At 39.2% G+C, this 25881-nt stretch overlaps 1 protein-coding gene across 2 annotated transcripts in view; it reads left to right on the top strand.

Moving 5' to 3' along the window:
• The window catches only part of xpot (exportin, tRNA (nuclear export receptor for tRNAs)), a 31223-nt gene extending 5378 nt beyond the window's left edge, over nucleotides 1–25845 (top strand). The window contains exons 2-25 of one of the 2 annotated variants that reach the window (XM_062994088.1): nucleotides 708–864; nucleotides 1753–1835; nucleotides 3039–3095; nucleotides 3274–3343; nucleotides 4268–4486; nucleotides 4609–4793; nucleotides 5387–5555; nucleotides 6409–6645; nucleotides 7579–7617; nucleotides 7697–7759; nucleotides 7848–7972; nucleotides 8060–8204; nucleotides 10044–10163; nucleotides 10261–10355; nucleotides 12917–12986; nucleotides 13139–13377; nucleotides 13603–13888; nucleotides 15881–16070; nucleotides 17755–17871; nucleotides 19614–19729; nucleotides 19818–19865; nucleotides 20404–20475; nucleotides 20867–20923; nucleotides 22574–25845. In XM_062994088.1, coding sequence (XP_062850158.1) covers nucleotides 775–864; nucleotides 1753–1835; nucleotides 3039–3095; nucleotides 3274–3343; nucleotides 4268–4486; nucleotides 4609–4793; nucleotides 5387–5555; nucleotides 6409–6645; nucleotides 7579–7617; nucleotides 7697–7759; nucleotides 7848–7972; nucleotides 8060–8204; nucleotides 10044–10163; nucleotides 10261–10355; nucleotides 12917–12986; nucleotides 13139–13377; nucleotides 13603–13888; nucleotides 15881–16070; nucleotides 17755–17871; nucleotides 19614–19729; nucleotides 19818–19865; nucleotides 20404–20475; nucleotides 20867–20923; nucleotides 22574–22600 — 2919 coding nt within the window. In that variant the 5' untranslated portion in view covers nucleotides 708–774 and the 3' untranslated portion in view covers nucleotides 22601–25845. Of the gene's footprint in view, nucleotides 1–707; nucleotides 865–1752; nucleotides 1836–3038; nucleotides 3096–3273; nucleotides 3344–4267; nucleotides 4487–4575; nucleotides 4794–5386; nucleotides 5556–6408; nucleotides 6646–7578; nucleotides 7618–7696; nucleotides 7760–7847; nucleotides 7973–8059; nucleotides 8205–10043; nucleotides 10164–10260; nucleotides 10356–12916; nucleotides 12987–13138; nucleotides 13378–13602; nucleotides 13889–15880; nucleotides 16071–17754; nucleotides 17872–19613; nucleotides 19730–19817; nucleotides 19866–20403; nucleotides 20476–20866; nucleotides 20924–22573 lie in introns of both variants that reach the window. The other variant, XM_062994079.1, reaches the window with a different exon arrangement.
• Nucleotides 25846–25881: the final 36 nt, after the last annotated feature.

Here is a 25881-nt window from a genome sequence, read left to right as displayed (position 1 = left end):
CTGGGTAAATTTAGTAACTTGTTCTGGTGTTTCCACTCTGACATACAGGTTATTGGTAGGCTCCATTAACTCCTTGTGCCTGACATTTTTATATGCTTATTTTCCTTTATAATAATCATTAGTTTGTTTTTTGGTATTGTTGTTAAACACTGATGAGCCAAAACATTAGGACACACCTGCCTAATACGCTCTTAAAACGACTCCGATTTGCTGATTCCTGCATTTCCATTGTAGGTGCTTTCAACAGTGGACACAAGTTAGCATAGGCACTTTGAATGGCCGGTGGCTACACAGTATACACTGAAGGGTTCGATGCACTCTGTGTTGTGAGGCTTTCACTTCATCAACAGGATTAAAATGATCTGCAATTTGAGCCACAGTAGCTTTTCGGTTAGTCCATACCGGATGCCTTAGTCTTAATGTCTTCTGGATAGGTGAGTCTTGGCCGCCCAACAACTTGTCAGCAGTTTGTGGCTTGTCCCTCCTCAGACTAATGTCAGTGGCTAATTTCCAGCTGGCTGTTAGCACTTCTTATTGATTTGGAGATACTTAAACCTGGGCGTCTTGTCATAATGATTTTGGTTCATATCAAATACACTCACACTGTGACTATTTATATCTGCTGCATTCAAAACATAAATGATTTAGACTCTGTATTATTTTGTTCCACATTCTCATACCCTTAGTGTTTCTGTGTGTGTCGACAGATGTGTAAAATCCACATTTGCACCGAAGACTGGAGTAATCCTCTGGCAGAAGTGAGCTAACCCACACATGGCCTGCGAGTCGGCTTTCCGCGCCATCATGGACGAGCAGGCCCTCATGGGACTGAACCCCAATGCTGATGCCTGCTACAGGCAGAGAGTAAGATACCTACGAAGGGGTTTTTATGGGAACATTTTAGGGGAGTCATTTTAAAGGATTAGTGTTTGACATTGAACCACCTGGATGTATGCTATGTTCTAAACAACACTACAACTTATTTCAAGGTTTTTAGCACTCAAGTTTCTGTTTTAGGCACCAGTAGGTTTGGAGTTCAAAGGCTGTCAGACAGCCATGGTTGGGCCCTTGCGCAAGAGCATACCATAAGTAAAGTAGTTAAACAGACTGGAAACTCTGGAGGAGCTGCAGAGTGTACAAATTACAGCTCACTTCTGGATATGATACTGTTGGATTGGACAGAGCTTGATTTAAATTTGATACCACAAGTGGAAATTAATTGTACTACATTAACTTTGTAGATAATATTCATAAAACAAACATTACTGTGGTGCCTTTAATTACTTTACACTTATTAAAATAGTGCAATCTTTAGTTAATAAATAATTACATAAAGATCTGCTTACAACCACTGTGTATGATTACCTGATGATCTGTTACTCCCTGCCCCAAGTGGTCATTTGGAATTATAAGGTGAAGCATAAAGTGAATGTGTGCATTTGTTAGCTTAGCATAGTGGGCTGCAAGTAAACTGCTTATTTTTAAGTATCCATGATTAGAACAGTACACAATTTTCTAAACATTTATGGACTTTAGGCCCATGCCTAAAGACTGTGGCATCAGTTGTCTCCTTTATCGCTGTTTTCTTTCATTTTTGAATGTTTGGAACGTTGTGTTGTCTCAGCTTTTCAGACATTCACTAAGGTCGATGGTCTGTTTTCTAAGAAAGTGCTAGCGTATGTTGCACTGCAGACACTATCTAAAGCAACAGGTCATAAATGTGCTGTGTGTGTGTGTGTGTGTGTGGATCAGGCGCTGGCATATTTTGAACAACTGAAGGAATCGCAAGATGGCTGGGAGGTGTGTGCTGAAGCATTGGCTAAAGGCCTTTACAGGTGAGGCCTACGTTTGCTAATCGTCACCAATTTTAATGTTCCGAATAAACTGTATGGTTAAAAGTAAAAAAAAAAAGGATCCCCAAAAGGAATTGGATTTCAGGGTTTCAGATACAAAATCTCTAAATAGAAGAAGTTAATGTTAGATATATAAGCCATGGAGTTCTGTTAAAAAAATAAAATAAAATGTGTCTGTCATATTGAATGTTGACCCATACTCAGTTCTGATGTCCTCTTACTACTTCTTTGTTGTTTTTATGTATGAAAGAAGGGGTAGCATGACAGAGCAGATAATTAAATCATACTACAAATGAACATAAGTACATTAGAAACCTCTCACCAAGCAGAAAAATACCAGCAATGTTTACTACACATGATTACAAAACATTCTATGATTGTCAAAACGGGCCAGTACTGTGACAGGAAATCACATATATGTCATGAACTAATTTGGCTATGAGGCTAACCCCGCATGTGCACTGGTGCTGAATGACTGTAGAATGGGGACTTGTAGGTAGTATGTCGTGAAGTAGTTACATGGAGCTCAGCGTGGCTCTCTGTACACGATACAGCTCTGTGTGGGAACCAAATACTGGCAGGTTACAATGAGCGGCCGCAGATTGGAAGCTTGTAGGCGGTAACAGATTCCAGTCGGGAATTAAAACGTCCAGATTGTGAGGTAAAGGGAGGAAAATCAGGGGAGAAATCTGATTAACAACATCTCAGCTAATTAGCAAAACATTCCGTTTTACAGTTTTTTGGTCTGTTTAATGAGGGAAGACTCATTTTTATGTCTGTGATTTTTTTTGGCTTAATGACTTTAGTGCAAAAAGGAAAAAAAGCCTGCTTTAAAATGCAAGACAAATTTCTGCTCAGCCATGCTACCAGGTAAAATTAGAAAACTTGCTACAAGACCTAATTAACAGCATATGTTGTGTGTTTTCAGAAAGCTCACAAAATTGTAAAAGCCTAAATTTGTGGAGGAAAAAACGTCTTTATTGTTTACAGAAAACAGTTCATTAAAACTCAAAACAGCCATCAAATACATGTTCCCTACAAGTGTGTGTAGGGGACATGTCTATAACTTTTGGCCAACTATACCATCATCATTCAAAAAAATGGCCAGGATAAATTTTTTTAATCAGTCTAGTATTATTAGGATTGGTCACTGACTTATTATTATTTTTTGTTTTGTTTCATCAGTGATGACCATGTAAAGTTTTTCTGTTTTCAAGTTTTGGAGCATCAGATCAAATACAGGTAAGCTTGTCTGTTTTTTTAAGGTGCTAATTATAATTTTAATTCCATAATGATGGCCAACTAAAGACAAACAAGATATGAGTTGTTATACACAATAGAAAAAAAACGTGTGTGTGTGTGTGTGTGTGTGTGTGTGTGTGTGTGTGTGTGTGTGTTTGTTTGTGTCTGTTTGTGTCAGGCATGGGAGTCTCACTGGGGCCCAGCAGCAGCTGATTAGGGAGACTCTGATGAAATGGCTACAGTTACAGGTGTGAATGCAATTCATTTTCAATACCAGTACACACTGTACTTAAAAAATGCAAATAATAAAATGTAAAAAACTTATGAAAGAGCTTAAAGTAAGTTGGGTACTTTGAATTGCCATTAGATATTAAATAAAAATGAACAATAGTGTAATTCACTTGTGGTAACATTGCGCTTAAAATAGGCAAATTGCTATTAGTGGGGACTTACTTTATCACAATTTAATAGTATCTGTGGTGAGACACTGCCGTGTCTTGCAAAGCCCAACGTAGTGAGTTTGAGGTTTAATATGCATCAGTGCTGGGGTGGCACAGCGATGTAATGTGCCAGCACACCACTCTGGAGTGTTCTAACTTGCAGGTTCAAATTTCAGCGCAGCCACAACCTGGCCGGGCATTCACACAAACACAATTGGCCAGGTATGAGGGAGGGAAGATCTGACGGGGTCTTTTTCCACTGTGATAATTAATGTTGGGGGATGGGGATAGTCACATGGAGATTAGTGTGGCTGTCTGCACACGATACGGCTCTATGTGCGAACCCAACACTGCCAGGTTAAGAGCGGCTAGACACGTGTTGGAGGGCGCGTGGTGATCCGGATCCCCTTAATTAGATGGGGGACCAGGAATTGGAAATGACTAGATTGAGAGATAAATGGGAGATTACTCATGTTAAAACATGTACTTAGATTTTTCATTCCATTTTTAGCAACTGCACTGTATTGCTTAGGGCCACGACAGGTCTGGTTCCACCGGGAAACACTGGGCACCAGGCAGGAACACCTTGCACAGGGAGCCAGTCTATCACAGGATACTCATTACAAATATGCATTCTTGTGTTTTCTTACTCTCATTTTTTAATAGTTGGGCTTTTAACTAGTTGTCTAGAGTGTTTGCCCATATAAAGTTGTCGTTGTCTGTCTCATACAGTTGATGAGTGCACAGCCAGAAAAGCCGTTCATCAAGAACAAGGCAGCGCAAGTGTTTGCTCTGACTTTTGTCAGGGAGTACCTGACACTGTGGCCCAAGTTCTTCTTTGATGTGCTCTCTTTGGTGGGCCTCAACCCACACGGCCTGGACGTCTATCTGCGCACTCTCATGGCCATTGACGCCGAGGTGGTTGACAGGGACATCATGCACTCGCCTGAGGTATGGCTTGCTACAGACTTTGCATGTGGTCTCATCTCTTTTACTTCAATTATCAAAGGTGCTCTTGTTTTTGTTTTCCTGACAAATAGACATTGGGTGAAAACACGCTGTCCATTTTACAGGAGACGAGAAGGAACACACTGATTAAGGACAACATGCGAGAGACATGCATCCCGGCCCTGGTGGAGTCGTGGTACCAGATCCTCCAGACCTATCAGCGCAGCCACAGTGAGCTTACCTGCCAGTGTCTGGAAGTGGTTGGTGCATATGTCTCCTGGATTGACCTAAACCTCATCGCCAATGACAGGTCAGAAAGCACATAGAAGCAAATTTAATCGGAAATAACTTTTTATGTTTTGAGGATAAAGCAATATATAGCTGCTTTTTTTTGCTTTTGAATTACATGTCGAGGTTGGTCATTAATTAATTAAGTAGGGCATTAATTAACTTAAAAAATAATTGTTAATATAAAAATTGTAATCTCCTAATCAAGTCGTGTCCACTGACGCTGGTACAATATCCGATCTGGTCATAGAAAGACAGATCACCACACCCTGTTCGACCTGCCCTCCCTCAAACACGGTCAGTTGTGTTTGTGTGGACGTCTAGACGAACTTGTGAGTTTAAAACCTCCACAGCGGTGTGCTAACACTTTAAATCACTGTGCCACCGTTTTTTAAACCCTTTATGATTACTATTTCAAATGAACTATTAAAGAAGAATGTTGATTAAGTAATATTTTTTACCCAGATTCTGGATGTTTTTACCCAGATTCTAGCCTTCCAGGGCTGTGTTCAGGCATGTAAGCAAATTGCCAGTAGATATAAAAACCAAGGTTAAAGGGACATACTGAGTTGATGTTTGCCTAGATACATTGTTGACTGTTAACTTTGTGTGCAGGTTTGTAAATCTGTTGTTGAGTCATATGTCGGTGGAGGAGCTAAGAGAGGAAGCGTGCGACTGTTTGTTTGAAATCGTCAATAAGGGCATGGACCCGGTGGACAAAACCAAACTGGTTGAATCTCTTTCCCAAGTGCTGCAGAGTGCTGGCTTTTTCAATGTGGAGCAGGTAGGTCATGTTTGCACTTCTACAAGTCATGGTTATATACATAATGACCGTGTATGAGACGAATGTGCTTTTCTGACATCCAAAAGAACCTGGCAATGGAAATTATTACATTAAAAGTAGAGATGGAACGATCGATTTTTAATCAAAATATGCTATCGGCGATCTGCAATATTTCCCAAATGTAGCCGATCCGATCGTGTGATATATAAAGACCATGTTAAGCTTAACAGCTCAGTGGATTGATCCAGACTTTAAGCTACAAAGCACCAACCATCACATCACCATTCATCAACCATCGTACAGAAACCATCGTGAAAGCTCTTCACGACCTAAAATAACATAATGAACGTTGTGCATCATACATAGTTCAGGATCATCTGCTCTGACTGACAGAAAATTTTTAGCTCCACAGACGGAACGAGTCTGACTTGGTTACAGATCTGTGGTAATAGCAGTTTAATTAAGCTTTTTAATTGAGCTTTTTAATGTAAGAAAGTCACACAAAATGTTTGGTAGCTGGTGTTTATTTAAAACCACGACATTAATTAATGACAGTAAACACGGAGAGATCACTGAGAAGAGAAACTTACGCTTCGCATAAAATGAATCAACTCATGAATCACTTATATCGATGCTGTGAACAAAGCGTCTCTCTTAAAGGCACACACACGCACACACGTCAATGCTTCTGACACCGGTTTATCTTCACTGTTTGTCCTATTTTTAAGGTTTTTTCAGACTGAATCGCTCTGAAAAGAAATCGGAGATCGAAATCGGCGTCAAAAACCCTGATCGGTACATCTCTAATTAAAAGAGAGATGGTATGTAAGTGAATTGTGTGTGTGTGTTTCAGGAGGAGGACGTAGACTTCCTAGCCAAGTTTTCCCGCCTGGTAAATGGAATGGGTCAGGCCCTGGTGTTGAGCTGGACCAAACTCACTAAAATGGGAGATATGAAGGTTTCAGCAGAAACGTTGCAGGCTCTAGAGGCCAAAATCCCAATTATGTTACAGCTGCTAATCCATGAGGATGATGACATTTCAGCCAATATAGTGGGCTTCTGTTATGAATACCTGCATGTTCTTAAACAGGTATGCACAAATTCATACTAGCATACACTTCTGCTAAAGCTACATTATCTAATATACACCGACAAGCCATAACATTAAAACCACCTCATTGTTTCTACACTCACTGTCCATTTCATCAGCTCCACTTACCATATAGAAGCACTTTGTAGTTCTACAATTACTGACTGTAGTCCATCTGTTTCTCTACATATCTTTTTAGCCTGCTTTCACTCTGTTCTTTAGTGGTCAGGACCCCCACAGGACCACCACAGAGCAGGTATTATTTAGCTGGTGGTTCATTCTCAGCACTGCAGAGACAATGACATGGTGGTGGTGTGTTAGTGTGTGTTGTGCTGGTATGAGTGGTTCAGACACAGCAGTGCTGCTGGAGTTTTTAAATACCACGTCCACTCGCTCTGTTTGACACTCCTACCTAGTTGGTCCACCTTGTAGATGTAAAGTCAGAGACGATCGCTCATCTATTGCTGCTGTTTGAGTTGGTCATCTTCTAGACTTTCATCAGTGGTCACAGAATGCTGCCCACAGGGTGCTGTTGGCTGGCTGTTTTTGGTTGGTGGACTATTCTCAGTCCAGCAGTGACAGAGAGGTGTTTAAAAACTCCATCAGCATTGCTGTGTCCTATCCACTCATACCAGCAAAACACACACTAACACACCACCACCATGTCAGTGTCACTGCAGTGCTGAGAATGATCCACCACCCAAATAATACCTACTCTGTAGCTAACAAAGTATGCAGAGAAATAGATGGACTACAGTCAGTAATTGTAGAACTACAAAGTGCTTCTATATGGTAAATGGAGCCGATAAAATGAGTGAGTGTAGAAACAAGGAGGTGGTTTTAATGTTATGGCTGATCAGTGTATGGTCAGATATCTTTATGCATCTTCATGCCTAGGTTTTCTTCTAAACTGGTTTTTTGGTTCCTCAACAGCTTCCTGTTCTTACTGATCAGCAGAAAAGTAATACTGAGGTATGACGTGAAATCAGCACTCAGTCTGTACCCACTACTCATATTATACAATGCTAAGTAATCATTTGCTTTTCCACAGGCAATCATGCTGGCTGTAATAAAAAAACTGACGTATGATGACGAGTACAACTTTGAAAATGAAGTAATATGTTTAACCTCTATTGTCATTAATTGTCATTTACCTCTGGGTGTTTTCCTCAGGAAATTAAAAATGTATTTCTTACTTTTAGGGTGAGGATGAGGCAATGTTTGTTGAGTACCGCAAGCAGCTGAAGATGCTGCTGGACCGCCTGGCACAAGTCTCTCCCGAGTTGTTACTGGAATCTGTGCATAGAGTATTCACCAGCACCATGCAGTAAGTTCCAGCTCAGCGGAATAGCTCCATTAATATGTCATGTAAGTGCAAATAGTAGGACTGATATCATTGTGTGTGTGTGTGTAGAAACTGGCAAACAGCCCGTTTTATGGAGGTGGAGGTGGCAATCCGGCTCTTCTACATGTTGGGAGAAGCCCTGCCTGCATCACATGGTGCTCATTTTAGTGGCGATGCCACCAAGGCCACCACTCTGCAAGATATGATGAGGACGGTAAGGCGGTTATGCAAACCATCTTTTCATGACATGGCAACTTACCATGATTAGGAACTTCAAGGCAGTAATACTATACCAGTTATAACGTTTTTTTTTTTTTTTACTTTCCAAGAAACAAGTGTTCAAATGAAAAGTAACAGATTAACGCAGATGTCTAATGTGCTAGCACACTGCTGCTAAATGTTTTTTTTTTTTTTTTTTTTTTTTTTTTTTTTTTTTTTTTTTAATGCAGTGAAAAAGAACTAACGTTTTGTCAAGCTGATTGGCTCTATACTGGTGTTGTCATTAATTGTATTTATGGCTTGTGGTGTTTGGGTGGTGCACACTAGCACACCACTATGTAGATTTTGAGCTCACTGGTTCAAATCTCAGTAGTGCTACCGTTTTGGCCGGGCATCCATTGTTTTTAATTTGTAAAAAAATGTTTTTGTTTTGTTTGTTTTTTTTTGTTTCCCCCCTTTTTCTCCCCCTTTAGCGCGCATCCAATTGTTCAGTTTGCATCGTGCCTCCTCTCTGTCTATGTTGAACCCTGTCCTGACCAAGGAGATCGAAGCTAACCCATATCCCCTCCGAAACATCTTTGCCACCCACACATTGATGAGTTTGGCGCCACCTAGCGTTGTATGCGGAGAGACACACCCTAAGGGCACTCTTCCTCATCTCTGAGCAGGCACCTAAATCAGCCAGCAGAGGTCGTAATCGCATTCTGACAGAGAGAGACCCACATCCGGTTCTTTGTCCCACCCCCCAACTGAGCAACCGGCCAATCGTTGCTCATACAGCCACTCAGCCTCGAACCGGTGAGGCAGAGCTGGATTTGATACGAGGTACTCAGAATCCAGCTCTGGTTGCAGCGTGTCTCTTTACCGCTGCACCACCTGAGCGGCATCCAATTGGCTGTGTCTTAAAGTAAGATTAAAAAGAATGTTTCTTCATTGTTACTGCAATATTTGGGACTGCTTTTGGCAAAAGGGGGACAAATGGAGCATAGCACTGTGTGTAAACCCACCACCAGGTAATTAGTGGTTGGTGACCATGTCGAATGGAATGTGTTTATGCTCTGCAGCTCTCGTTGGTCAGAACTGGAGTGGTTTAAACAGTGGTGGATATACTGTAGTAAATTGGAAACCACTAGATTGGGTGCAAAAGGGGAAAATTGCAGGTAAAATACGGGCAGTATATCCTATCAAAACCACGTAGCTGATTAAGTACATTTATTTATTTATTTTTATAAAACGGATAGTTCCGGTCCTAAAATCTGATTGGCTGAGCCGCGTTCGAAGCCGTTGTAAAATCCCCGATAAACGCACACCTATGACCACCTCACATCATTCCATATTAATACGCCACTGAATAGAAAAAGTTAATGTTATTTTCGCCCTCGTTGCCTAGCAACACTGTTAATCGAACTATTTTGCGTCGCGGAAGAATGCTTTATTGTAAGTTTATACACAATAAATACATTTATGAATTAAACATTGTTGTATTTATTATATTTTATGTTGACCGCCGTTTTATAAAAGCAATAAGCCATTCGAGACCGTGCATTACTGTTATGATTTTAGCACGGGGAAAGAAGTTTTAGGCACTCCGCTTCGCGTCGTGCCAAAAACGTCATCCCCGTGCTAAAATCACAGTAATGCACGGCCTCTCGTGGCCTATTGCTTTAATTTCTATTTTATAAATGACTTGAAAAAAGTAATGCCATGTTATTTGAATGCATTTATATCTACAGTATATGTTATTCATGTGTGCAAAGAATGCTGTTACATTGTTTGCTGATTATATAGTACAATAAAATAAATCAGTGTGATGATTAAAAATGTGTTTGTATAGCTCATCTCTTGTAGAGTAAGCGAGTACCAGCACACATCTGTCACACTGGAGTTCTTTGAGACAGTTGTTCGCTACGACAAGTTCTTTATCGTGGAGCCACAGCACATTCCAAATGTCCTGGTGAGTTACGTTCCTTTCCTGCAAATGTGAAATATTAACTGCAACTAAAACCACTCTAGTGAAATGACTCTGCTGTACGTGTCCATTTTGTGTTCAGATGGCATTCCTGGATCATCGGGGTCTGAGGCACAGCAGTCCAAAAGTGCGCAGTAGAGTGGCTTACCTTTTCTCCAGGTTTATCAAAACATTACAGTAAGTTGGCCAACAACATTAAACTTTAGTGTTTTTTTGCATCTGTTTTAGGGTCTTTTCTGCTAGCAGTGTTTTATTGTAGGGGGTCAAAGCACCAAAGGTTCTGAAGCCCAATTGTTTTCATTAGGATTTGCAAGTCATACAGACATGAGACTTGGTCAACAGGTAGTAGTCCACCCCACTAGTGCAAGCTGCTCAATCTTAGTCTGATTGGCCTGATGGTGGCTCTATATGAGACAAAATAATTTTTCCTCTGATCACTTGTCTCATGCCCTACAAAATCTTCAAGAACCATAATTGTTTTCATTAGGATTTGCAAGTCATACAGACATGAGACTTGGTCAACAGGTAGTAGTCCACCCCACTAGTGCAAGCTGCTCAATCTTAGTCTGATTGGCCTGATGGTGGCTCTATATGAGACAAAATAATTTTTCCTCTGATCACTTGTCTCATGCCCTACAAAATCTTCAAGAACCATACAGACATGAGACTTGGTATGACTGCATACCAGTCTTGGTATGACTGGTATGACTTGGTATGACTGTATGACTGCAAGTCATACAGACATGAGACTTGGTCAACAGGTAGTAGTCCACCCCACTAGTGCAAGCTGCTCAATCTTAGTCTGATTGGCCTGATGGTGGCTCTATATGAGACAAAATAATTTTTCCTCTGATCACTTGTCTCATGCCCTACAAAATCTTCAAGAACCATACAGCTCTGGCAACTTTTTAGCTAATTTGCGTAATATGCAAAATCATACAAATTTTTTAACGTGAAGTAGTCTCTGGATTTTCACCCCACATACACAGTTTAAGTTTTAAAAGACCCCTAGGAACTTGAACATGGAATTTCTACAGTGTTATTTCCAGATGCCAGTCAAAAACAGGTGGGTGGAGCAAGCCAACCATAAAGCACACACATACTTCTCAAACTCAAAGCTTTGCACCAATTGTCACAAAGCTTTAGACACATACCACAGGAGGTTTGTAGGCTATGAAAAAATATGGTGTAATATGGGGGAAAACATTGAGAAAAAAAGCATGTAAGAAATTTTTATGACAGATAGGGTGGCTAATACCGTGCATTTCTATGATTACTTTTATAACTATCAATATGTCAACATTGTTAGAATATTTTTAATGGTGCCTTGATTGAGAACAGTTAAACTAGCCCTCTAAGGTCTATGGTTTTCTTGTCCAGGTCTATTTTGGGTAGGGATGTCCCGATCCGATCTCGAAGATCGGGATCGGGGCCGATCAAGGCATTTTTTAACTGATCGGAATCGGCTTTACTAAACCCGATCCTAATCCCGATCTTTTGTTTTACATCAGCATGTCCGCTGTGTGGAAATAGTTTGAATTGGAAAGGGAAACAAGTCCAACAGTGTAGTGTAATGTCTGCAATGTGAGCGTTTCACGAGGCGGTAGGAGCAGAGCTGCATTCATTACTGTAGAATTTTACTGTTTATATGGCGTGAGAGTCAAGGATCACACCGATTTACAAAACAACGTAGTGATGCACTTGCTTAATAAAGAAATAAATACACTCTGTATTCACAAATTGTCAGGAGCAGAACACTTTATTAACTTCTTCTGTTACGGTACCGAATAGTGGACAGCTATCACCGTGTTAGCCAAGCACGCTATTCCATGCACTATGGAAGCCCCAAAAGGTCAAAACACACTCACTTCGCATAGAAACATCCATCAAACCACTGTCACAATACAAGCACTTTAAGAACTGGCTTTCCTTCATAACAAAAGAGCCTTTCCATTTTATTTTGGTATTCAGGTTTTACTGTAATGCTTTTAAGTAACTTTTTTTTCTTACATTCAAGTTAAGCTGCTACACAGATTTCTGTTCATTTTTAGTGTATCACTGCATTAAACAGATATTTTTTTCTTAGAATGTAAAGTTTAAAGTAAAACTGTAATTATCTCACTTATTTTGATTGATTTTGTAAAAAATACAAAAACATTAAGCAATAGCTTGGATGCAGCATTTTTCCCTACAGCACTGCAGAGCTATTTAGTTGTTAAACATATACATTGGATTAATTTGAATAACTGTAATGTACTTGAAGTGTGCACTGTGTGAACAGTATTATCCAGTTCTTATCTAGACAATATCTGGAAAATACAAGTATCGGTTTGAGACTCGGTATCGGATCGGGATCAAAATTAATAATCGGGATCGGTATCGGGAACAAAAAATGTGATCGGGACATCCCTAATTTTGGGTATCAAAAAACACAGCAAAGTAGAATAAAATGGTGGCTAGCATGATCAAATAGTTGCTTAGGTAACTGCAAATTTGCATCTGTACCTCTACATGTGCTTTTAAAATGTGGACAAGGATGTAGAACAGGTTAAGAGTTTGGTACTTCGTTCACCTCGAGGCTTGTCTTTTTGATAATTGTTGCAAACAAATACACATTAGATTATGCATTTTGGCTGCTACCATTTATTATCCACAACATGAGCCTCTACACACAGAGGAATCAACTACTTCTTCATCCAGATCACTTGTTTGATTTTACATTTCCTTTTTCTGAACAGTAAACACATGAACGCCTACATCGAAGACATCTTAAGCCGAATACAGGACCTGCTGGCTTTAACTCCCCCTGTAAGACACACACACGCGCGCACACTATTTTGTGTTGCACATTTATTGCCTTGTGTGCCTAAATAACTCTACATCCCACTCTTAAAATCCTTTAAAAAAATGAACAAAGTAGATGATCTCCCAACACTGACCCACACTTGCTGTTTTTCCAGGAGAACGGTTTTCCTGCTTTACTGAGCAGCGATGACCAGCTGTTCATGTTTGAAACTGCTGGTGTGCTGATTGTACACGGTGAAAGTCCAGCTGACAGGAAGCAGGTGCTTATGCGCAGTCTGCTCACACCGCTTATGGAGGCGTTTCGTCTGCTGCTCGCCAAGCTTACGCAGGAGAGTGATGAAGATAGACAGACTGCACTTGCCGATTGCCTCAGTCATGCCGTGGGCTTTGCCAGGTAACCACACACAAACACACCAACGGTTATGGGTTCCAGCACTTTGCAATATTCACATCTACACTCACAAACGCTTGATTAGGTACACATATCTGCTACATAAATAAGATAACTTTATGGTAGAAATTAAAATGTGTGAAAGTGTCCATATCTTTTTGGCTGAAGAGCACTGTGTAAACATATAGGTATTTGCATCTCTTCACATTTCTCTGTTCTCTTTCTTAGCCGCACCAGCAAAGCTTTTAGTAACAAGCAGACAGTGAAGCTTTGTGGCTGCTCTGAGGTGTATCTGGACTGCCTACAGACTTTCCTGCCTGCCCTAAGCTGCCCTGTCCAGCGTGGAGCCCTGCGCAGTGCCGTGCGCTCCTTCCTCCACCGCATGATCATCTGCCTAGAGGAAGAGGTGCTGCCCTTCATCCCCAGTGCTAGCGAGCACATGCTAAAAGACTGTGAGCCAAAGGACCTGCAGGAGTTCATTCCGCTCATCAGCCAAATCACAGCCAAGTTCAAGGTGTGTTTAAGGAGCTGCTACTAGTGATTCAGTGACAGGATTGAAGTGACACTTTTTTTGCCACACACTGCAGCAAAAAATGGCTTTATTAAACGCACTGTATCCTGAGGACAAGTCTTTGAAAACTGTCTGTAATGCACCAAACACCAGATGTTATTGCTGTTGAATTGGCTTGAGAAATTTACTGTAGACAATTGTTTTCTAATGGTTTTTAATTGTTTGTTTACCTGGTGATTTCATGCTAGTCTGTTATTATGGCTATTACTCTTATTAATAATGTTACAAAGCACTTGGGTGGCAATTATTTTACAATTAGACTGGCCCACTATCGCTGGGATCCAGGGTTCGAATCCCCCAGCAGTGCTGTTTGACATCTACATACACATACAGAAATGATTAGCTATGTGTAAGAGGGGGTTGGCCGAGGCCCCGCAATGGATTTGCGTCCTGTCTTCCAAATGAAGTGAAGCTAAGTTTTTAGTTGTGTTTTTGCCCCAGTTTAAACTGGAGTCAATTTATTTGTATGCTTTCTTAAAAAAAAAAAAAAAAAGTTGTGATTTCAGTTGTGAGCGCAGGTACAGATTTTTTGTAGTGTTGATCTGCAACACAGAACAGTCACACCTTTTTAATGTAGTTATTATTTAAATCATGAATGACTGAAATATTAAAATCACAAACTGAAGCTGATTTGCATCAGTATGAACACTGCATGTGCATTTTTGCATGTAGCCATATGTGTAATGTGATCACACCAAATCAGAAAAAGTTGGGACAGCATGGAAAATGCAAATGATAAAAAAAACACAGAGTTTCTTACTTTGACTTTTATTTGATTGCAGACTTGCAAGGATTGCAGGATGAACCTGAGATATTTCATGTTTTGTCTGGTCAACTTAATTTCATTTATGAATAAACATCCATTCCTGCAACATATTCCAAAAAAAGTTGGGGCAGTAAAGTATTTACCACTTTGTAATGTTGCTATTCCTTTTCACCACACTTAAAAGATGTTTTGGCACCGAGGATACCAAGTGATTTAGTGTTTCAGCTTTTATTTTGTCCCATTGATTCTGCAAACACGTCTTAAGATGTGCAACAGTACGAGGTTGAAGGCAGCATATGTTGCTCTAAGATCTCAATGTACTTTTCTGCATTAATGCTGTCATCACAGAAGTGTAAATGACCTTTGCCAAGGGCACTGACACAGCCCCATACCATGACAGACCCTGGCTTTTGGACTTGTTGCTGATAACAGTCTGGATGGTCCTTTTCGTCTTTGGTCCGAAGCACAGGGCGTCCATTTTTTCCAAAAAAGACCTGAAATGCTGATTCATCTGACCACAATACACGTTTCCACTGTGTAATGGTCCATCTTAGACAGACTGGAGATCCTCTGACCACCTTTGCTCATCAAAGACTCAGCCTTTCCAGAATGCTGCTTTTGTACCATACCATGATTACAATCACCTGTTGACATCACCTGTTTGGAATCACATAATTATTTAGTTTTTTAGTTCTTATTACTAGCCCTTAAATCGTCTTAACTTTTTTTAGAATGTGTTGCAGGCCTGAAATGCAGGAATGGATGTTTATTAAGAAATGAAATAATGTTGAGCAGACAAAACATGAAATATATTCAAAATAAAAGTCAAAGTAAATTTAAGGAACACTGCATTTTTTATTTTATTTGCATTTTCCATACTGTCCCAACTTTTTCTGATTTGGGGTTGTATATGCAACAGATATTTTGCATCATATCCCATCATATCTTATCATCTTTTAATAACTACAATAATGTTATAAGGTAAAGCTTTAATATACTGACTGCATCTCTATTCATCAGTGTGTTTAGTCAGCCTGCATAATGAACAGAACTAATCTGTAAGTTGACGCTTTGGGCTAGCAGCTTAAATGTTCCATAGTTCTAACCACTGTTCTTCATGATGTTTCAACACTCATTTAATCCAATGTTCTGTGTGTCTGTGTGTATAGAGTCAGGTGTCTCCGTTTCTGCAACAGGTCTTCATGCCCTTGGTCATAGCCATTTTTGAGGTTTTAGCTCAGCCAGCGGAGGAGAATGACCAAACTGCAGCACTGGAGAAGCAGATGCTGAGGAGAAGCTACTTCACCTTTATACAGACCATCGCCAGCAGTGGCATGAATGAAGTCATGGCCAATCAAGGTGAGCACGTGAAACATACCAAATGTTTACAATTACAGTAGTGTTCAAAAAAATAGCAGTGATTTAAAAAAAAGAATAAAGCACAAAATCATTATAATAACTTTTATTTCCATAAATGCAAATGCACTGAAAATACTACACTTTTAATTCTAAATCAAAACATTAACAAAATTTAGCCAGTTTGTGTTAATCCTTTACAGAAAGTTAAGAAAAATTAATATTAGGCTGTTCAAAATAATAGCAGTGACAGCATTTTTCTTTAAAAACTCAAAAAATGTATCTATAACATGAAAAAATGTTTGAGGTTTCACTTTACTTTAAATTACTGAACTAATATTTAGTGGCATAACAATTGTTTCCAAGATCTGTGTTGCATGGAGTCGATCAACTTCTGGCACCTCTGAACAGGTATTCCAGTCCAGGATGATTAGACTACATTCCACAGTTCTTCTGCAATTTTGGGTTTTGCCTCAAAAGAACGCGTTTCAGATATCAGAACACAAGTTCTCTCTGGGATTGAAGTCAGGGGATTGGGCTGGCCACTCTATTACCTCAATCTTGTTTGTCTGTAATCAAGATGTTTTGGGTCACTGTCATGTTGAAACACCCATTTTAAGGACATTTCTTCTTCGACATAGGGCAACATGATCTCCAAGTATTCTGATATATTTAAACTGATCCATGATCCCTCGTATGCCATAAATAGGCGTAACACCATGGTATGAAAAACATCCCCATATCATCATTTTGTACCACCATGCTTTACTGTCTTCACAGTGAACTTTGGCTTGAATTCAGTGCTCGAGGGTCGTCTGACATACTGTCTACGTCCACTGGACCCAAAAAGAACAATTTTGCTTTCACCAGTGCACAAAATGTTGAGCCATTTCTCTTTGGACCAGTCAATGTGTTCCTTGGCAATTTTGAACCCATTCAGGACACATCTTTATCTTAACAACGGGACTTTGCAGGACTTTGACGGGAGTTTTAGCTGGTAAATTGGCTTCACTTAATCATCATCTGTACTCACTAGTAACTTCAGATGTTCCTTGATCTTTCTGGAGATGATCATTGGCTGAGTATTTGCCATTTTGGCTATTCTTCAATCCTTTTGAACAGTAGTTCCACGCTTCCTTCTGCGTCTTTCAGGTGTTGGTTGTCACTTCAAAGCATTTGAGATCATTTTAGCTGAGCAGCTTATAATTTGCTGCACTTCTCTGTATGTTTTTTCCATCTACAATCAACTTTTTAATCAAAGTACACTGTTCATCAGAACAATGTCTGGAACAACCCATTTTACCCAATATTTCAGAAGGAAATGCGCTATGACCAACATGTGCAACATTTGCCACCCTCCTACCTTAAATAAGGGCCAAAATTGACACCAATTCTTCTGCAGAATGCATGACTTCACCAATTGAACTCCTCACTGCTATTATTTTGAACAACCCCCTTTCAATCAATGCTTCGATTACTCAGAATGAGTGGGATGCATGTCCTAATTGTTGGGTTTGTTTTGTTTTCATTACTCTACTACACTTTCAAGTAAATTATTTGCTATGTAGAAATATCACTTCTACTAAAAACAGTGATTCATCAGGTTAATGGTGTTGGACTGCTATTTTTTTGAACACCACTGTACTTTTCATGGACTCGAGTTTACGCTTGTCTTTCCGCTTGTCAGGTGCTGAAAACATCGAGCGTGTACTGTTTACGATCATTCAGGGCGCCGTGGACTTCCCTGACCCTGTGGCTCAGAAGACCTGTTTCATAATCCTCTCTAAGCTAGTGGAGCTTTGGGGTAATCACAACTATACATGTGGATATCAGTCTCATGTGACACACTGAAACAGTGTTGTGTTTAGTCTTTTTCAGTTGAGGGTCATGGCTTAACACATGATTAGGTTGTTATAATTGCATAGGGTGTCTTATAGAAAGAACTCTAATTATCTGGTTACACTGGTTACAGATGACGTATTATTGAATCTGGCAATAATTAAAGAATAAAAACAAATAATAACTTGAGTATGCTATCCACCATTTGAATAATCCAGTTAATGCCAGTATTATCAGAACAATGTGCAGGTTGTTGGAACTCGTTCCACAAGATTTTGTCCAGGAACATGTGGCCTTTCACTCATTACTCAACTTCATTTCTATTTTGTGGGTGTATCTGGTGATATGTGTCAGTTTTGACTGCTATTGGTTAAAAAAAAAATCATTTCCAACAGCTGACCTTAATTTCATTTGAAACCCACCCTCAGTGTGCATGAGCCAGCTTACAGATTCACTCATTCATTTACCTTGTGAATGACAATGATCACACACTAAAATCACAACCAGAAGCTGTTTAGTGTCAATATAGTCTGACTGCATGGTAAACTGCACATGTGGATCTGTGTGTAGCATTATTGTGCTTTATGTTCCAATATGAAGCTTAAACTCAATTGGTTCTTGTAGTGGTGTTGAGTTTAAAAGGCGTTGAGTTCTCGTACATCCTTATTTTTTCCCATAAGGACGTATGGAAAACCTGTTAATGTGTTCCATGGTCCCGTGGAACTGCATATATTTTAGGCTGATGTTAAATAATAGTGTATAATTTGGTAAAATAATTGATTCTTACAATTTCTCCGAACCCAGAGCTATGACACAAGTTTAAAAGTGAAACAGGAGGAAAATCCAGCTAAACACAGATACACTAGGACACTTTCAGAGTGAATTTGACAGTTATTCCACACAAATGCAGATTCGTCCCATATGCACACTTTGATGACGTCTCCGCTCAAACCAAGCGCTGAGCAAAGCTGCTGTTCATTGTTAATTTAAAATGTAATAAAAAAAATTCTCAAAGAAACTCAGAAAAATGTCAGAAAAAGCTTTAATATAACTGCTTTATTATTGTTTGATTAGCTTTTCTACATTACTGCTGTGTTCACAGTTAGGCTGTATTCACATAATGTGCATGGCTGTGTCATTGTTGCTTATAGAGTGAGGCAGTACTGCAGTCTTAGAACTATTAAACTCTTTCATGACAAGCATTTGCAGTAGTTAGAAAAGCACTCTTCTGCTGTTATGACCTGCTGCAAACATGGTCCATAGCCAGACACCAGCTTCTGGCAGCGTTCCTCAACTCAAATAGGGAGAACAAATAGGGCACCTTGTTTGCCGTGAGGTGCGATCTTTGTCTGTGGAGGAAGAGATCCTGGTTCATGAGCGAAAAGGCAAGCTGCAGTTGCCAGGACCCAGCACAGTGTATTTGCTCCTACTTCACATAGACAGGAGGTTGGCAAGGCAAGGACATCAGAGAACCTCCAAAAGTCATTGGCTGAAGGTCAATCCAGTAGTGTCATAACATCAAATGTCTGCAGAAGACATCAAACTCTAAGAACATGAATAAAACCCAGCTTACACCTCTGTCCTTAACAACCAGTACACATCTGTATAAAGCAAAAGCCAAAACAAATTAAACCACTTGATTTATGATGTTTAACAATCACAACCAGCTCTGTATCATTTGTGTGTTCTTTACCCATATTTGTTTAGGTGGTAAAGACGGCTTGGTTGGGTTTCCAGACTTTATCTACAAACACATCGTCCCAGCATGCTTCATGGCTCCTCTTAAACCCACATTTGACCTATTAGATGCACAAACGATCCTGGTAAGTCTCTTGAAAGCAGCATAATACAAAAGTCCAGCCTATACTTTTACACACTGCATGATTTTTATTTCATTTGTCTTTGTTTTAGACATTGACCGAGTGTACGCTGACTCTGAAAATGATTCATCTCAAGAGGGTGAGTCATTAAGAATACTTTTCCTTTTAGATTAATTAGTTTTTTCATTTGCTCATATCAACTGACCTGTTCTTGAGTTCACCATTAGTTATTTTTCAGATTCCCCACAGAATCAATTTGTTCAGATGTTTATTATATATCCAAAAGTACATGGACACTTAACTAATCATAAGCTTGTTGACTCTTATTGGCACTCAAATCTGACACTCTTTTGTAAAAGCTTTCCATAAGCTATGGTAGTGTCAAAAATTTGCCAGTTGTCAATGTTTGAATGCTGTCGCAGCTGACAGTCCAGTTAAATTGGTGCTACCTTAGTGCACATGTGGTTAATGTATGCACACTAGTGATGTTTCACACATCTGCATTCATGTTGGCCCTTTGCTGTTTCGACAAGTCAAAGCAGGGTCCTTAAATTATCCATAACAATACCAATGGTTTTGGAAGCTCATGCTCTGGTATACATGTGTAATTTGGTCATATTGTGTATCTAATATCCTCATAGATCTATTAAAGGTTGTGTGTGTGTTCTTTTTCCCAGGGGCTGGAGTTCATTCAATTCCTGCAGCAGGAGTACTTACCCTCTCTGCAGGTCTCACCTGAGATCACACAGGTATTTCACCACACCTGATTACAACCTCACATTTCATGTCTGCAAGATTGTTTGTTGTCCATAGTTCATTGGGACAGTGGTAGCCTAGTGGGTAGGGCTTTGGGCTGTCAACTAAAAAGTTGAGAGTTCGAATTCGGGCTCTGCCTTGCAGCCACTGTTGAGCCTTTGAGCGAGGCCCTAACACTCTCTGCTCCAGGGGCACCATACAATGGCTTACCCAAACAAGCTGGGATATGCAAGGGAAGATTTTTGTTCTACTGTACCCCTGTATATGTATAAATAACAAAGGCGTTTATACTATTCTATTCTTCTATTCTTTTTTTGATTCAACCAAGAGAGAATTGTCTTCTTGTACTTGAGCTTTAGTCCTTTTTGTGTGTTTTTTCTTTAGGAATTATGTCAAGTGCTTCAGCAGGCTGACTCCAAGGTCTTGAAAAACTACATGAAGGTATCTTGAACTAAGTGTTTCTTTAAACTTAGTAAATCTAAATATTATGTTTTATTACCATTTTTTTTATTTAAACTGTTTTCTCCAGATAGTAATTTCGGATCTTCCTTTTTACTCTGCTTAGTAAAAAATATGGACTTAAACCCAATTATGTTTGCTAATATAATTGTACTTAGCCAGTACCATTAGCCAGACTGAGTAATTATTTAGGGAAAAAAGTGAAACGTTGACTGCTTTGAAATTTGGGAACATTTGTATGGATAAGGTACATGACAAGTGTTCTTAGTTGTATTGCTTTGCGGCACAAACACTCAAACTCAAATGTAGCTTTATTGGCATAACAAAATATGGATATTGCCAAAGCTTGGTAACATATTTAGAAAATATAATTAAAAAGTAAAATTTAAAAAACAACAATAGTAATAGTAATACATTAAATAAAAATTACAGAAAAAGGTGCAAATGGTAATAACAATTTAGGAAAAATCTAATTAAATTAATAGTGACACTAAAATTAATAGTGACATGAACTACATTTAAATAGTAATAGGAACAAAAGTGTGTGTGTGAGATGTGGTCACCCACTGTCCCTCACCTGGTGGCTGGTGTGTGTAGAGTGCTGCTAGTGTGCAGCTCTCTCTGTGCTCCCCCAGTAGGTAGGGCAGTTTGTCAGGGTCTAGGAGGGAGTTAAAGTTGGGGATAATGTTATTACATTTGGGGAAGAATTGGGACCGGATGTGGTGGTATTTGGTAGATTGGGTGAGGAAGTGCAGCTCTGTCTGTACTGTACTAAGAGTGCAAAACAATGCAAAACACAACAACTATTAAATCTCCGGAACAAAGTAGGAACATTTTCTTCTGGTTTGTAAACAGCAGGCCAGTTATTAATAAGTTCAGGCTCATAAATCGCAAGAGATGATAAATAATCATGGGGTATAAAGCTGTAATTAATTTTTAAAGAATGGTTTTGCAATGCTTTTCCTATAGGTCTTTTTTTGCTCATTGACCATGGCTGCAATTTATTATAAAGTAAGCAATTGTGGCCAGGTTCGTCTGAAGGGGTTCACTCGTAGTAGCAAATAAAAAATAAGTCACTTGGAACTTCCCTAAATAGACATTTTATTACTGGAAGGTTCTGTATTACAATGTTGTACCAGTATCTATAAAATGCTAGTTTTATTTATATGGCTTATAAAAGGATATCTTTGTTATCAAATGTGCTGCTGGATGCTGAAAAGGGTCTTCAGATGTTGCACATGACTAAAAAGTGCTAAATTACATTTGTTCTGTTTTTTAACCTGTATGTCTGGGGTGGCTTGGTGGGTAGCACTGTTGCCTCACAGCAAGAAGGTCCTGGGTTTAATTCCCAGGTGGAGTGGTTTGGGTCCTTCTGTGTAGTTTGCATGTTCTCCCCAGGTCTGTGTGTGTTTCCTCTGGGAGCTCTGGTTTCCTCCCACAGTCCAAGAACATTCAAGTGAGGTGAATTGAAGATACAAAATTGTCCGTGACTGTTTGACATTAAAAACTTGACCTGATGATTGTTGTGTAACCAGAAACGATCTGTTCTGTCATGAATGTAACCAAAGTGTGTAAAACATGATGTTAAAATCCTAATAAATGAATAACATGTATGTGTGTTTCCCTTTTTAGGCATTTTTTCAGCGAGCAAAACTGTAAGCTCTTGCTGAACAGCCACTTCAAACATAGACAGAGCTTAGCATAGAAGCTGCTTTTGCACTTAAAGGGAGAAGCTTAAACCACCAAGGCCATCCCCACCGAAAGGGAAACATAGTGCTGAACAGGAATCAGAAGGCCGAGCCATCACCCAGCATTGACCTCTGCCAATCAGAGCCACGCTCTCCACCTGGAATTGAGGAAAAACGTCAGTGATTGGCCAATTCGACAGGGCACAGCTAACAATAGACCGCTGCAGGAGGAGGCGTTTCGGAGTGACAGATCTGCCCTAACGTTATCCTTTTCTATATGAATAAGGAAATATGAGCTATGATCTCAGTCAAGTTTTGTATTTGCGAGAGAGCGCTTTTGTGGTTTTACAAACGTGTAGGAATTAAAACTGTAGAGCATTTAAAAAAGAGATGATGTTTGAGTGATTAAAACAAGTTTATGTAATTTGTTATTGAGCCATTTAAATTTTTTTATTTTAAACACGATGAATAGAAAGTGCTTTTCATTTTGGCCCTTTGGTTCTGAAACGTTTGCCCTTTGTTGTTGGTCAGGAGTGACAAAAATGATACAAATTTTAGTTACATGGGTTGGGATCTACTTTTCTGTTGTGGAATAAACCTTTTTTTGTGTCTGCATACAGAACGTGAAATTCAGTGTAAGCCGTTAAATCTCTCAGCGGTCTGTTAATGCGGTTGAATATCGTTTTCAAACTGGGAAACATGTCAAGGCTTATATTTTCAACCTGCTTATTGTTATGTAATCTGTGTTAAAGCTCCAACTCTACTGTATTATGCAACATTTGCTTTTACATCACTGCCAGTATGAGGGCTGACCTAGTAGGTCTGTGTTTTTTTTGGATGATCCAGCTGATGTAGTGTGACATTTCAGTAAGTGTGTGTGTGTATACATATCACATACACATATATTTACTAGTAATAAACAAAATAACTAACAGGACTATGGTTTACAAAGCTTTACATGGTGGCTTGTGTGTTGCAGATTGCATGTTATGGTCTGAAAATGTAGCAAATACTGCTTACATATAGTCAATGTTAAGCTAAATTAAGATGTACACATGGTTTTCTGTCATGTTATCTAGGACCCTGCAATCTGATATGCATTGAACCATTCAGAATAAAAAAAGAAGATATACATTATTGGAAATTACAAATGTTCTGAACAGAGATTGTTCACTTTATTTATTGCATCTTCCCCTAAATCCAGTTGTGCTTCTATTTTTAATAAAAGGGAAGATGCACAATGATCAAAGCAGCAGTAAAGTTATGAGTGACATGGATGAATTAAAATACAGTTTAAAGCAATTTTCATTTAACACATTTTTTCACTTACCTTTCATTTATCTTTGCTTCATTGTATGTAAAATGCCAGCACACTCTCACCTTATTAAAAAGGTCAAATATGTATATAGTTTTGTATTCAAGTTATGAAATATTTTTTAAAACTGGGTGGTCCGGAAGAGCACCATTAAACAGATTTTGTAGGGTCCTACTGAAATACATTGTTAAGCTTTGAAAATCCGGTCTACTTTATTAACATGCAATTTGCAAAATACTAACCAACATTTTGTTCAGTGTTAGATTTCTGTCTTAGGTAAAGCTAATAAACTAAACTGATGTTATAACCAATATGCAGCGTCAAAGTCCTGTCTCAAATATCAGTCCTATTGACCTTTAGCTCCTTTGGTCTATTTGACCATATTTCACGGGCGGCAAGGTGGTTAAGTGGGTAGCACTGTCGCCTCACAGCAAGAAGGTCCTGGGTTCGATCCCCAGGTGGGGCGGTCCGGGTCTGTGTGGAGTTTGCAAGTTCTTCCTGTGTCTGTGTGGAGGACTTGCAAGTGAGGTGAATTGAAGATACAAAATTGTCCATGACTGTGTTTGATATAACCTTGTGAAATGATGAATCTTGTGTAATGAGCAACTACCGTTACTGTCATGGATGTAACCAAAGGGTGTAAAACATGACGTTAAACAAACAAAATTTCACAATTTTCAGACCACTTCTCGACTGCATTTTGCATCATCTCTTTCACACGACAGCCACCAAACTGAAAGGCTTGGAGCTACCACCTGCTTTTTCATGCAATGTTATTGGCCAGGATAATGCTCAATTGCACAAGCTCACACATGTCTGGGATTGGCTGGGCAGTGCATGATTAAAATCCTAAATACGAAGCCAATCAGCTTTGTCTAGTCTGGACTGAAGATCCCTTACTACCTCTCCTAATAAATGTTAATATGAATTAAGATTGTTACATAACTTAATGGTTAAAATATAACTTGTTAACAGTTTTACACTGTAAAGGACAGACTAGGCCACATTTTCCTTAAACTGGACTGAGAGCTGTGGTGTTCACGTTTATTACAAAGCCTAAAATGTAAAGTCACAGGTTTGTGGGAGTTTTTCAGGTTATACCAGAAACCGTCAGAGAAACAGAATCATATGTCAGAATCAGAGTCATATGTTTGTTTAAATACAGAGACAATGCCAAAATTATAAGCTGTGTGTGTTTACTGTTAAGTCAGTGGCTTAATTTTATCATAATTCTTTCGGTTGCTGTGCATAGGCATGTATACAGCTGTTTTGACACAGATAGACCTAATCCTAAATTGCTCCCTACTGCTTACATCATTGTACTACTACCTTGTACACAGCAACGTTGCTTCTACCCTATATGCAGTGCACTATGTAGCCAATATAACATGTATGTGAACTATTCTTTTAATGAACCTTAAGAGGCACAGTGTTCTGGAGTTGCGGTGTCTAAATCCCCAAGGTTACACGTCACAGACCATTTTGAACCATAAACTAGCAAGTTGTTTGTCGACTTATTTCAAAACTACTGTGCGGGACCTTGAACAGATAAGGTGCAGAAGTTCAAAATGTACTTTATTTTCCAGTCTGCTTAATGTAAAGTAAATTATATGTTGTAAGCCACCATGCCCTGATATGAATGTAACTGTAATAAAGATATAGTAACCAGCTCTGTAAATCCAACTGTATCCCAATAGATTTGCTGATGAATGATAATTAACTTTTCCCCAGTATTGAACACTCATGAACCATGACACACAATGGAACCCAACTACAAACCCATAAAACAAATATAAATTAAGTAGATTTAATTATATTTGGAATGTATGCCAATACTTATTTTTGATATACCTTTACATCTTTGTCTTTTTGTCACTACCAATAAAGTGTATCTAATCTCATGTGTTGGATTCATTTCAGTGGTTTCCAAGTCTCAG

The sequence above is a fragment of the Trichomycterus rosablanca genome, chromosome 1 (assembly GCF_030014385.1).
Source record: "Trichomycterus rosablanca isolate fTriRos1 chromosome 1, fTriRos1.hap1, whole genome shotgun sequence".
Lineage (NCBI taxonomy): Eukaryota > Metazoa > Chordata > Actinopteri > Siluriformes > Trichomycteridae > Trichomycterus > Trichomycterus rosablanca.
The sequence above is the reverse complement of the archived record's forward strand: the minus strand, read 5'-3'. Positions and strand labels throughout refer to the sequence as shown.